The sequence below is a fragment of the Macrotis lagotis genome, chromosome X, assembly GCF_037893015.1.
Source record: "Macrotis lagotis isolate mMagLag1 chromosome X, bilby.v1.9.chrom.fasta, whole genome shotgun sequence".
In the NCBI taxonomy this organism is placed as follows: Eukaryota; Metazoa; Chordata; class Mammalia; order Peramelemorphia; family Peramelidae; genus Macrotis; species Macrotis lagotis.
The window spans coordinates 643,672,591-643,686,814 of NC_133666.1; the positions used below are offsets into that span (position 1 = coordinate 643,672,591).

The 14,224-nt window shown below is 43.8% G+C and overlaps 1 protein-coding gene across 3 annotated transcripts in view; it reads right to left on the reverse strand.

The window, feature by feature from the left end:
* Positions 1 to 14,224, reverse strand: part of PLVAP (plasmalemma vesicle associated protein) — a 37,483-nt gene that overhangs the window by 10,077 nt on the left and 13,182 nt on the right. Inside the window, exons 2-3 of one of the 3 annotated variants that reach the window (XM_074204477.1) lie at positions 7,003 to 7,208; positions 1,939 to 2,035 (exon numbers count right to left, since the gene is read on the reverse strand). In XM_074204477.1, coding sequence (XP_074060578.1) covers positions 1,939 to 2,035; positions 7,003 to 7,208 — 303 coding nt within the window. Of the gene's footprint in view, positions 1 to 1,938; positions 2,036 to 7,002; positions 7,496 to 14,224 lie in introns of those variants that run through there. The other 2 variants (XM_074204474.1, XM_074204476.1) reach the window with 2 other exon arrangements.

Genomic DNA, 14,224 nt, shown 5'->3' on the forward strand with positions numbered 1-14,224 from the left:
GTTTTAGAGATCATCTAGTCCAACTCTTTCCTTTTAGAGGCCCAAAGAAATTAAGTGACTTGTCCAAAGTCACTAGGCAGCAGAGCTGACTTATGAACCGAGTGGTTCTGGTTCCAAAATTGGCATTCATTCCCCTCTAGCACTTCCCTTCCTTTGTTTTGATATAGCCTCTTAAGACTGGTTACATCTTAGGAGGAGTGGAGCAGGTAAGATGGTATTCATGTCCAATCCATCCAAAACATGTAGATGAATGGACACGTCGAAAAGAGTCTTTGGGTGATCCCACCATTCACTTCCTCCAAAAATCTACTGAAAGGGTTCCAAGAGTTGTTACATAAGAGATGGGATCGAAAAGAGATGACAGAAAGGAGAAAGCACAGGGTTAGTTAGAAACAGATGGGTGGGAAGAGAGGTCTCCATTTGAGTTTCTTGGGGCTGATAACTGCCAACCCCTGACCACTGATCCCCAACCCCTACTCCTATGAAATATCTATCTAGTCCAATGGGTACCTGAAACATGAATTTCCTATCTCCTCCTTTTCCTTACTCTCCTCTCCTTTCCTCTCTTCTCTCCCATCAATCTCTCTTATCAATCCCATTAACTTTCTTTTTTATTTATTTAAGTGACTTGGCCAAGGTCACACAGCTAGGCAATTATTAAGTGCCTGAGGCTGGATTTGAACTCAGGTACTCCTGACTCCAAGGCCAGTGCTCTATCCACTGCATCACCTAGCTGCCCCAATCCCACTAACTTTTTTTTTTTTTTTTTTTTTTTTTAGTTTTTGCAAGGCAATGGGGTTAAGTGGCTTGCCCTAGGCCACACGGCTAGGTAATTATTAAGTGTCTGAGGCCGGATTTGAACTCAGGTACTCCTGACTCCAAGGCCAGTGCTCTATCCACTACGCCACCTAGCTGCCCCCCACTAACTTTCAATACTTCAATCACCCCATGACTCCCCACAGCCTTATTTCTAGCACTGACCTCTGGTCTGATATACTGCCTCCAACTGTCAATCGGACACTCACCAACCCCTCAAGTTACCAAGGCTCTGGAAGATAGTCATCCAGGCCCCTATAAAGACCTTTAATCATCTGCTCCATCCCATTGTGGGGTGGCTGTGATTACTAAGAATCCTAGCATCTGCGAGCTGAGGGACTTCTAGTCTGATCCCGACTTATGTAGGATTCCCCTTTTCAAGTCTCTTACCTCCCACATTAGTGCTCCTCCATCTCTGACTATTTAGATCTGGAAAGGATCTTAAAGACTGAGTTCACCCAGCCATTTTGCAGATAAGGAGACTGAAGCCTAGTCAGGAGAAGGGACTCTCTTAAGGCCACAGAGCTAACAAGTAACAGAGGTAGAATCTAAACTCAGGATTTGACTCCTAGTCTCTTCTTTCTCCCACCTTGGGTGGGGCCACTATGACAACATCATAAAATCATGGATAGATTCATTTCCTGTAGGTAATAGGGCTCATTTCCTTCCGTCCCTGTCTTTTTTGTCCTCTGTCTCTGCTATCCCTAGTCCTATGTAAAAAATGCCCAGTCATGACTTTAACCCACTCCTTTCATGTGAGTATTCTCCAAGGATTTGTCCAGGACCTTCTGTCACTAGCAGAGTAACTTGGAGCAAGTCTCTCATACTTTCTATGCCTCAGTTTCCTTATCTATAACATAAGGGGCTGGACTAGATGACCTCTAAGGACTCTCCTCTGAGGATCTCATTCATCCCTCCAGTGTTTCAGATATTCTTTTTCTGCACATCTGTATCTACAGCTCTGATCTCCAGTACCCTGACTCTGATTTTATCTTCTGAATTCACCACATCCCAATCCTATGCCCCTCCCTTCCTCTCATCCCTCTTCCCTCCTGCCATCCCTCTATCATCCCTCTCCCATCCATCATCACCCATCCTCCCATCTTTCTTCCCTTCTCCAACCTGTGTTGTTCTTTCTGATTTCTTCGAGCGTTTTTTGACAGAGTTCTTCACTCCTCACGATTGCGATCATGAATTTTATATTGTTCTGATTCTGAATCTGGGAAAAGGAAATGCTCAGATAAGGGCAGGCATTCAGAGGCGTTCAGAGGTGTTCAGTCTCCCCCAATCCATCAGAAACAATAAAGATCAGGCATGGGGACTGATAATAACAGTAGTTGATAAGCCTCTAAGGTTTGCAAAACACTTTCCAAAAGTTAACTCATTCGATTCTCACTCTGTGAAGGTGATAGTGTAAATACTTTTAGTCCCACTTGTCAGAGAAGGAAACTGAGACTCAGATTGGTGAAGTGACTTGACCAACTGGTAGAGTCATGAGTCAAACCCAGGTCCTTTTCATGATACCAAGTTGTTTCCCTGGTAAATGATCTTTAAAGCAAATGATAAAGGATTATTGAATTGAAAATTTGAATGAAATAGAAGAAACTAAGAGAGTAGAAGGATAAAATTGGGGAAGGACTTTGAATCTGGAGTGAGAAAACCTGGGATCAGATCTCAACCATACTGCTTATTATTTTGAGCAAGTCTTTCCTCTCAGTCTCAGTTTTCTCATCTGTAAAATAGGAAAATGGCCCTAAATGATTTGAGTTTCTTTATAGTTCTATATCCTGTGATCTTATAAATCCAAGGGTTATTGCAGTTTAAAAAAGGATCTATAAGTTTGGTCTGGTCCTAAGGAGTTTGTTCTCTTCATAGATCATTATAACTAGTATTTGTTTTATATTAATAAATCACACTAATAGGTTGTCTCTCCGACTCCCAACTTTTTGCTTGTCTTTCCAATATCAGAGGTAAGAACAGTAGTTTCCCTTGATTTGTCAACAGGATTTCCGATATATTATGATGTTATTAATGTTATATATTATTATTAGTAGTAGTAATAATAACACCTTACACTTCTATATCACTTTAAGGTTTGCAAAATACTTTCCATATTATTTCAGTTGATCCTTATAATATTCCTGGATGGTAGGTGCTATTATTATTTCCATTTTGCTGTTTAGTCACATCCGATTCTTTGTGCCCCCATTTGGGGCTTTCTTGGCAAAGATACCGGAATGGTTTGTCATTTCCTTCTCTAGCACATTTTACTGTGCTAGAGCCCCCATACTAAGGGGGCACTCGATGAGGAAACTGAGGCAAACAGGATTAAGCGATTTGTCCAGGGTCACATCCAAGGTCAGATTTGAACTCGGGAAGATGAGTCTTCCCGACTCCAGGACTGACACTGTATCCATTGTGCTACCTAGCTGCCCTGTCTCCAAACTAAGGCTGGTGGAGGTTAAGTGACTTGCCCCTAGTCAAGTAGCTAATAAGTGTCTGAAGAAGGATTAGAACTCTGGGCTCTTCAAAACAGAAGGACCTTACTTCCTAAAGGCTGATTGTCCATTGTTCTCAGTATCCCCAACGATGGTAGGGCTGAAGTGCTCCGGGTTCTTCCGTAGCTCCCCTGATACTAAGCCTGAAAATCTCTTGAAACCATCCATCCTGGTGCTATATTGGATATCTTGGGGGGGGGTAGCACCCTGAGGCTGATTCCCTGAGCACCAAAGAAGCAATACCAAGACCAGGAGTTCAAGTAGGAGAGATGGGATAACTTTGCTTCATTTTGGTCCTCCAGACCTCCTGTACAGGAAGAAGGCTTGGTTTTTCTGTCTCAGGATCAGACTGGACTTCATCTCTAGCTCCTAGTTTGGTGTATTCCCCAGAGCTTTATGAACTCTGGGAAGCTTTGTTTTTGACTTTCTCCTTCCACCATCATCCTCCCTTAAGACTCATTCCAGGTGGTCTACCAGTTTTAAATCTACAAAATGGTTGCCCTCCGCCACAAACTTTCTTGACTGTTTCCAATATGGCGCGTATAAATAAAGCTATAAACACTGGTTGGGGACCGGGGCATGGGGAGTGGCAGAGGTCAGACTGTGGCCCTGGGTTTCTTCCATTATTCATGCATCATTCCAAGCTGAACCTTTATATCTGTGGCAATCACTGCCCAAGAAATGCACTAGTAAGTATTTTGTACTGTTGATGGGAGATAAAAAAAATCAAGAGAATCTAAACTATCTCCTGAGAACTCTCCCTAAAATTTCACCTTCATGTTGACCTGGAAAGTTACAGAGAGGTTCCCCAGTTATGAAGGACCCATCCCTCAGTCTGAAGGAGAGATGCTTCAGCTCTAAGGAAACCCTTAGTCCGAGGGAAAGACATGGTTCTCAATCTGGAGGTCAGACAGAGCCCCCAACTTCAGGTGCCCCCCAGTAAGAGGCTTATAAGAGGGGGAGATGATGCTCCTCTCAGGGAGGTACCCCCAGATAGAGGGGGAAACAGTCTGCACTCTTGGAACTCCCAAGTCTGAGAGGGAAATAGCCTTGCCACCAGGGAGCTCCCAGTCTGAGGGGGCATTCACCCAGCATGTCCTGCCCTTAGTGAATCCAGAATCTGAGCAGGAAATCTGGCTCCTGTTCTCAAAGAGCCCCATACTGAGGGGGGACAGGACAGACACATACACAGGAGAACATCTGTGAGGCTTCCTGTGTCTAAGATGGAGAGTGGAGGGAGACTAGGAGAGATGGGGGTGGTGCAGCCATCCTAAGGTCCCATTCCAGGAGTGACCTGGAGGCTCTTGGATATCTCCTAGTTCCTGCCAGTTTCCTGATGGAGAAACTGAGGCTGGTACAATGGATGTTTCCTAAGTGCTCCCTTCCTCCATTGGGCTCCACCCAGAAAGACTTCCTGAGCTCCCAGCCTTCCCTCCTGCACCCCTTCCCAAAAGCGGGACACAGACTCCTAGACATAAGAAAAAGAGCAAAGTGAAGGAGGCAAGGTTGCTCCTGGCTCTTGTGATTATAGCGATAACCCTCATGTCTGTAGTGTGTCTTGAGGGCAGGGACCAGTCCATTTTTGTCCCTGTGTTCACCATTGGCTCGCACATAGGTTTTAATAAATAATTGCTGAATTCGATTAGAACTTCCTCTCACATGCTATCATCCTCCTTTCACAGACAAAAAACTGGGGCCCAGAAAGGAAACAACTTGCCTAAGTCCCCCTAACCAGTCAGTGGTAGAGCCGATATTTGAATCCAGGTCCTCTGAGATCATGATCCTTGTCCCTGTCTTATTTAGCCTCCCTTTATCAGACCATATCACAATAATAAAATGGACAAGTGGCTCACATTTCTACCTGCTTTACAAGCCGCAGCAGAGGCAATGGGGCATCACGGATAGAATGCCGGACTTTGAGTCAAGAAGACGGGTTCAAATTCTTCCTCAGATCTAGACTATCTGGGTGACCCTGAATAAGTCACTAAACCTTTTTTGAGCTTCAGTTTCCTCATATATAAAACAGGGATAATAATACTCATTTTACTTAAAGAGACTCAAAACAGAGACTATCAGAGCTGGGAAAGATCTCAAAACATAAAATATAGACTGTCAGCTGGGAGGACCCTTAGAACATAGAAGATAGATTATCAGAGTTAGATGGATCTTAGAACAATGAATGTCAGAAACAGAAGAGACCTTAAAACAGACCTGAAAGGGTCCTAGGAACATAGAACATTAGAGGCTGGAAGAATCTTAGAATACAGAAGGTCAAATTGGAAGTGACCTTAGGACAAAGAACATCAGAGCTTGAAAGGACCTTAGAACAAAGAAGGTCAGAATGGAAGGAACCCTAGGACACAGAACATAGAATATAAGAGATGAAACGGGTCTTCGAACATAGAACTGCAGACCTGGAAAGGAGTTGAGAATGCAGAACAATATCTTATAGGATTATGGGAGGCACAGGTAAGATAGCCTTTGTAAGGTAGTGTTTAAAAGCACCCTGTTACTGTCAGCTGTGATCATTGAACCCACTTATCTGGGAATTAAATAGTGAAAGATTTCTGTTTTCTACATTTTCCAGGTAAGGAAGCTAACACTTGGAGACATGTAATCTATCCTAGAGCCATAGCACAGTGGCTTGAGAGTTGCTTTGGAATCAAAAAGACCTGAACTAATAGCCTTTTAGACGCTCACTAGCTGGGTGGCTCAGAGCACCTCTCTCAAGTTCTCTGGGCCTCAGTTTCCTCATCTGTCAAAGGAGAGAGTTGACCTCAATAATCTCCTCAATGTCTTCCAACTTGAAATATATGATCCTATTATGAAAAGTCACAAAGGAAGGGAGGAGGTTGATGTACATCACTGTGCTAGACGTGGGAGCAGGCGGGCATGCAGGGTGTGGTGGTAAGGGGCCACCAGACCCTGCCCAAAGGCAATTTATTTCCTTTTCGGAATCTGGTCAAGGATGGGTAGACTCAGTCACCTCCCCAAACTCTGAACCTGGCCAACCTCTACGTGTATGACTGTACTGGAAAGGGGTTCCATTGGGCTACAACTTGTGTGAGCAAGTTCATGTGTGTATTCTTTGTGATCCTGTGTGTTTGAGAATAGTAGAAGAACATGTGAAATCATGTGTGCAAGATTGTGATCCTTTGGGGAGGGACTTTTGATGAGATTTTGCTGGGGAACTCCTGAGTGAAGAGTATGCCTTGATGTGATAGTGCAATGAGGTGTGTGACTAGGTCAGGTAACCTATTATGCCTGTGGGAAGCTATGTATTGAAGTGTGTGAAGATGCCTATGTCTAGATAACAAAGTAAGCATTTGAATTATCTTGACTCTGCCACCTCCTTTGGGAGAGTTACTTCCCTCTCCAGACCTCAGTTTCCCCAACTGAAAAATGAGGGGTTTAGAGTAGATGACCTGTGAGATACCTTTTGATTCTAAATCTATGCTTTTATGTGTAAAGGTATAGGTGGGAGACTGCAGAGGAATCTGGATCTTCTTTGGCCTTGTACACATCACCTCCTTAGCTGCCTCCTACCTAATAAGTAAGTCCCCCTAACCCTAACTAAAGAGGAACTAAGACAATTTGGGGATTTCCTGGGCTACAGTATTACCCTCAACTATTCTTTCCCTCTCCTCCAGGCCTGGCACCAAATCTGGGAGTTCAAAAAAGGTCTTACCTGCTCAAGGTGGCATTGGCGGTAGCTGGAGTTGATGCGATCCAGGTCCCGCCGGCTAACTACCAGCTGCTGCATGATGGATTCTTGGGAGCGGATGGTGATGTTCAGTTCCTTGGTCAAGTTGGCATTGAGTTTATTAAGGGATATCAGCTGCCCCGACATGATGTCAGCCCGCTTCTCCGTCACCTGAAGATGAGCCTCTGTGCCTGCGTGGGCATTCCCATAGATCATGAACAGCACCAGACCCAGGATAATGAGGAATTGAATTAGAGAGACAAATAAGAAGAAATATTTTAGGTAGTACCAGCAGCCTCGGTGGCTAGAGCTGCTGATATGGAGCCCCGTCCTTGAGTAGCTTTTGCTTCTATCCATGGCTGGGCAGGAGTGAATGCCAACCTCACCAGGCCCTGAGCTCAAAGAGGAAAGAGTGGGGGTGGGGCCTCCTGTTGTCCACTCTCCCCTCCCTCCCTGGAGCTTCTCCTGCCCCCTCCTCAGCAGGAGGAGTGTTTATATTGCCCTGCTTAATACTTCCTCCTTCTGGCTCCTTCCTGCCCAGGAGGAAACCGGGTCCTGGGGTTATCATAACAAGCCTGCCCTGGACTTGGGGGAGTGGTGACTGAGGACTCAAGGGAGTTCGATAGAATGGGGGGGAGTACCCCTGACTGCTACCCTACTTCGCTATCTGGGGTAGAGAGACCTTAGAACATAGAATGTCAGACTTGGAGGGACCTTAGCTCATGGAACGTCAGTGTTGGAAGGGCCCTTAAAACAAAGAATGTCAGACTTAGGGGGACCTGAGATCACAGACCAACATTAGAGAGAGAGAACTTAGAACCCAGACTATTAGCCTTGGGGGAACATAGAATATAGGACTTGGCGGGGGAGAGGGGAAGCAGGGAACCTAAGAACATTGTATGTCAGACTTGGGAAGTCTCAGAAGAGAGAATGAAGGAATCTTAGAAGACAAGATATCAGATTTGGAGGGACCTTTAGATCCCAGAATGTTGAAGCTGGAAGGGCTCTTAGAACATAAATCAGAATTCCAAGAGTCAATAGAAGGTAGGGGTCATAGAACATTACAAAAGTGGAAGGGTCCTTAGAATCTTGAATGTCAAAACTCAGAGACACTTTAGAACACAGACGTTCAGAGCTGGGAGGTTCTCAGAATATTGGATGTCTGAGCCAAAGTCTTGTATCCTAAGTTGAGGTGCTAGAGACCCTCAGAACTAGAGAGACACCTTATCTACCTTATTGCAGGAGGATACAACAGACAGTCATACAGTGTATGCTTGGAGACCTCCAATGAGAGCTAACTCACTATTCCTCAAGGCAACTCCTTCCATTTTTGGATAGTTTTATTTATTAGGCAGTTTTTCCTCTTATTTAGCCCAAATCTGCCCCTTCTGAAACATGTGAAACTGCCCTCTGGGACCAAACAGATCCCTGGTCTTCTTTCACACACTAACTTCTCATGAAGTACCCACATCTTCCTGTTGTTGTATATCCTATCTCTCCAACCATACCCTAGGCTCCCTCCCAGGAGGGTAGGACCGGCCTCTCTGTTTTCTCCAGTGCTCCGTTCCCTCTCGGTATTCTCAAGGCTCTTCCAGTGACGGCATTCTATCATGACATGGTCCATCATGTAAGTGGCTCTACCATTAGACTGGTCCCTTGGAGACCACACCACCAGAGCAGCCACCTGACGGGCCTCCCTGCCTTCTCCCTCCAATCTTTACTGCACAGAGCTGAAGCAATCACATCTCTTTGCTGCTTAACCTCACGGTTGCCCATTATCTTCCCAGGATAAAGTCCAATCCCCTTCGCCAGGGGCTTGGAATCCTTTCCATTCTCTCTTGTCAGCCCTAGCTTCGCCTGTTCCTCTTCATGCACCATCCCTTTCAACTCAAACAGAAAACTTGTGTATTCTTCCTTCTGTTTCCTTGATTTGTCTGAATTCCTGTAGACTGAGACTGTCTGACTAGTCAGGAAATCAGGTCAGGGGACCAGTGTTTGGGTCAGGAGGCTCAGAGGGTGAGGTGGAAATTGGGACAGGACAGTTGTGTGTTGGGGGAGGAAACAGAGGACTGAGTAGCCAACTAGTCAGTTATCAAGTATTCATTAAACGTTTGCTCTATTAAAGCTGGGGATAGGAAGAAAAGCAAAAATAATCTGTCCCCCAAGTAGCTCGTGTTTTAACGAGGAAGATAGACCAAGAGCCTGCAAAATATACACAGAGTGGTTGGAAGTCCATCTCAGAGGAGTGTGCTGGGGGAGGGGCGGGAAGGGTTATTTCAGAAGGTGGGATTTGAGCTGAGTCTTGGAAAAAACCAGGAGATGATGAAGAGGGATGAAATGCCAGGCTTGGGAGAGAGCCATTACAAAGTAATGGAATGAGGGGCGGCTAGGTGGCGCGGTGGATAGAGCACCGGCCCTGAGGTCAGGAGGACCTGAGTTCAAATCCGACCTCAGACACTTAATCATTACCTAGCTGTGTGGCCTTGGGCGAGACACTTAACCCCATTGCCTTGCAAAAAACTAAGCTAAAAAAAATGCAAATTAATGGAATGACCCATTAGAGCTCATTGAATAGATGGATGCTGAATGAGTAGAGATGAGGCAGGAAACCAATCAGAGGGCTATTGCAGTAGTCCTTGTAAGAGGTGATGAGGGGGAGGAAACAGATAAAGTCCAAGGGAACTGGACTTCGGGTCTTGGAATCCTCTCTATTCTCCTTTGTTAACCCTAGCTTCTCCTGCCCCTCTTCATGCGCTAGGGTGGTGGCTGTGTGAGTAGAGTGATTAAAAGATGTAAGATAGTTTTTTTAAGGTTGTTTTTTTTTTCAAGGCAATGGGGTTAAGCGGCTCACCCAAGGCCACACAGCTAGGTAATCATTAAGTGTCTGAGGCTGGATTTGAACTTGAGTCCTCCTGACTCCAGGGCTGGTGCTCTATCCACTGCGCCATCTAGCCGCCTCTCAACATTCATTTTTGTAAAATTTTCTGCCTCCTACCTTTCCCTCTCTCGACCCTAGGATAGCAAGTAATCTGATATAGGTTATACGCACACAATCTTGTTGCACAAATTGCCAGATTGAGCATGTTGTAAAAATAAAAAAATCAGAACAAAAAAGGGAAAAACCACAAGAGAGGAATTTGGAATGAAAGTGGAAGGTAGCTTGGGGTGGAGGCTCAGGTCGAAAAGCTGGAATGAGGATTAAGGCAGGAATTGGGGCAGTTTAGGGGGCTAGAGCAGTAGGTAGACGTTAGGGTCATGGGGATCAGAACTGGGCCTGGGGCGAAGACTGGGAGGGGTGCTGGGGACTGGGGAGTTGGAGATGAGATGCACAGTGGAGAAATCATGTCAGGAAAGGGGAATGGATTGAAAGTAGAGGACAAGGAAAAGAAGACTCAGAGCCAGGGTTTTATTATTGGGAAATGATTTCTCCAAGGGGAGGAAAAAGGAAATACCTCACTTAATGAAGGTCAATTAGGCTTCTAATAAAATCCGATCCCAGTGCAGCTGTAAGAGCCAGTCAAGAAGCTTCTGATCTTGGCAACTGGTCCAGAAACTTGGGGCGGGGAAGTGTAGAAGCCCCTCCCCCAATTCTGAGAATTCCTGGGGTCCTGGCCAAACATAAAACCTGACTCTGACCTGCAAAAGTGAAGAATTGGTCCCTCTCCAGGTAGCCCCCAAATACCCCAGCTGACTCCTTTCCTAAGGGGCTCCAAAGAATGCCTTGCCTCCCTCCTCAGCCTGGGACTCCCTGAGGGCAAAGTGTGAAGACTGGACAGCAGCCCAGTCCAGAGCTGGCCAAGGTGCATGCAACTGGGGGCTCTCTCCCCGGACCTTGCCAGATTTATACAATTTCCTATTTTCCTTCCTAGCATTGTTCCCACCCAATTCCCAGCAGTCTCTTAGGTTCCTGAAGGTGTATGAAGGGGAGGGCAGGCCAGAGCAGACTTGGAATCACAGAGTGGGGTGACTAGCCTTCATTCAGGGGAACAACCCACCGACCCAGAGAAGAATAGGCAAAGGCAAATGGTCTGTGGGGGAAAATACAACCCAGGGCTGGATTTAGAAGAAAGGAATGAAAACCATTTCTTAAGCTCTAAGCACCAAACCCTTTGCTAGGCTCTGGGAACACCAGAACAAACACAGAGACAATTCCTGTCCTCAAGGAATTTACATTCTTTTAGGAGCAGTTCCCCCCCCCACACACACACACACCTCCCAGGAGAGTGCTGATCAGGAAAGAATATTTTGGATAGGGAAGTTTCATGCACCCAAGGGATGGCAGCTTGACGTACTTTTTCTGGAAGTAAAGGCAGAGTGGTTTGGTTATGGTTCCTGAAGTGGGAAAAGTTATGGGGAGAGGGAAAGGGGAGCGGTAGAGGTGACAAGGAAGATAAAAACAAACACTCAGAAGAAGAGAACAAGTCAAAGTTCCTACATCCAAAGCCTCCAAGAAAAATATGAATTAGGGACAGCTAGGTGGCGCAGTGGATAAAGCACCGGCCCTGGAGTCAGGAGTACCTGGGTTCAAATCCGACCTCAGACACTTAATAATTACCTGGCTGTGTGGCCTTGGGCAAGCCACTTAACCCCGTTTGCCTTGAAAAAAACCAAAAACAACAACAACAAAAAAGAAAAATATGAATTGGTATCAGGTCAAGGAGGAACACAAAAAGGATTTTGAAAAATCAAGTAATAAAAGTGGAAGAAAAATTGGGAAAATAAATGAGAGTGATGCAAGAAAATCACGAAGAACAAGTCAACAGCTTGGTAAAGGAGACACAAAAAATACTGAAGAAAATAGACACCTTAAAAAACAGGCTAGGCAAAATATTAAAAGAGTTACAAAAATCCCATGAAGAGAAGAATGCCTTAAAAGTCAGAATTGACCAAAAGGAAAACGGAGGCATAAAAAGCCACTTAAGAAAGAACTCCTTAAAAAGTAGAATTGGAAAAATGAAAAAGGAGGTACAAAAACTCACCAAAGAAAATAATTCCTTAAAAATTAGATTGAGTAAATGGAAGTTATAGACTTTATAAAAAAAATCAAGAAACAAAACAAAACTAAAACAAAAAAAAAAGAAGACTGTGGAAGCATTGTGGAAACAACCGTCTTAGAATATAGATACACATAGCTACACACAGTTTTTTTTCTTTTTTTCTTTTTTAGATTTTTCAAGGCAATAGGGTTAAGTGGCTTGCCCAAGACCACACAGCTAGGTAATTATTAAGTGTCTGAGGTCGAATTTGAACTCAGGTACTCCTGACTCCAAGGCTGGTGCTCTATCCACTGTGCCACCTAGCCACCCCCGAGAGATAATTTTTTTAAAGTTATTTATTTAGAATTTTACAATTGTCCCCTTAATCTCGTTTCCCTCCCCCCACTTTCCACAGAAGTTAGTCTGTCAGTCTTTACATTGTTTCCATGGTATACATTGGTCTAAGTTGAATGTGATAAGAAAGAAATCATATCCTTAAGGAAGAAAAATAAAGTATAAGAGCAAAATTATATAATAATGGGTTTTTTAAAATTAAAAGTAATGGTCTTTGTTCAAACTCCACAACTCTTTCTCTGGATACAGATGGTATTCTCCATTGCAGACACCCCAAAATTGTGCCTGATTGTTGCACTGATGAAATGAGCAAGTCTATTAAGATTGATCTATCACCCCCATGTTGCTGTTAGAGTGTATGTTCTTCTAGTTCTGCTCATTTTGCTCAGCATCAGTTCATGCAAATTCTTCCAGACTTCCCTGAATTCCCATCCCTCCTGGTTTCTAACAGAACAATAGTGTTCCATGGCATACATAGACCACAGTTTGCTAAGCCATTACCCTATTGAAGGACATTTACTTGATTTCCAATTCCAATTCCAAACAGGGCAGCTTATAAATATTTTTGTACAAGTGATGTTTTTACCCTTTTTCATGATCTTTTCAGGGTATAGACCCAGTAGTGGTATAGCTGGATCAAAGGGCATGCACATTTTTGTTGCCCTTTGGGTGTAATTCCAAATTGATCTCCAAAAAGGTTGAATGAGTTCACAGCAGGAGAGATAATTTAAAAATTATTGAATTACCTGAAAGCTATGACCAAGAAAAGAGTCTTAACTGATCTTTCAAAAAAATTATCACAGAAAACTACCCTGATATTTTAGAACAGAGGACAAAATAGAAATTGAAAGAATCCACCGATTACTTTCTGAAAGAGATCCCAAAATGAAAACTCCCAGTAATATTATAGCCAAATTTCAGAGCTTTCAGGTCACAAAAAAACATGGCAAGCGGACAAAAAAATATAATTCAAGTATCATTGAGTCTCAGGCAGGATAACATGAAATTTAGCAGTTTCAATATTAGGGATCACAGGGTTTGGGAATATGATATTTCAGAAAGCAAAAAGAGCCTGGATTACAACCAAGAATCAACTACCCAGAAAAACAGAGCATAATCTTTCTGAGAAAAGATGGATAATTCAATTGGGTATAGAAATCTATCTTATGCTACAGGAAATCTATCTTTATCCTAAAGGAGGGGAAGGGGATAAAAGGGACAGAAAGGATAAAAGGTGATAGGAGGGGAGTTTGGGGGAGGAGGTATTCAGAAACAAAACACTTTTGAGGAGGGACAGGATTTGAGGAAGGAGAATAGAATAAACAGGAGAAATAGAATGAAGGGAAATACAGTTTGCAATAGAAACTGTGAAAAAAATTTTGAAGTCAATTTCTTGTTTTGTTTTGGTTTGGTTTTTGCAAGACAATGGGATTATGTGACTTGCCCAAGGTCACACAACTAAGGAATTTTTAAGGGTCTGAGATCAGATTTGAACTCAAATTCTCCTGACTCCAGGGCTGATGTTCTATCCACTGCACCACCTAGCTGCCCCCCTTTTAAATGTCAGTTTCCCTTTAAAAGGCTTCAGTTCTCAAACATATGGAGTACTAAGTCAATTTATAAAAATAAAAACCATGGAGGCGGCTAGGTGGCACAGTGGATAGAGCACTGTCCCTGGAGTCAGGAGTACCTGAGTCCGAATCCTGCCTCAGACACTTAATAATTACCTTGCTGTGTGGCCTTGGGCTAGCCACTGAACCCCACTGCCTTGCAAAAAAGAAAAAACAAACTTAAAAAAAATAAAAATAAAAACCATTTCCCAACTGATAAAAGATCAAAAGATATGAACAGTTTTCAGATGAAATAATCAAAGCTAA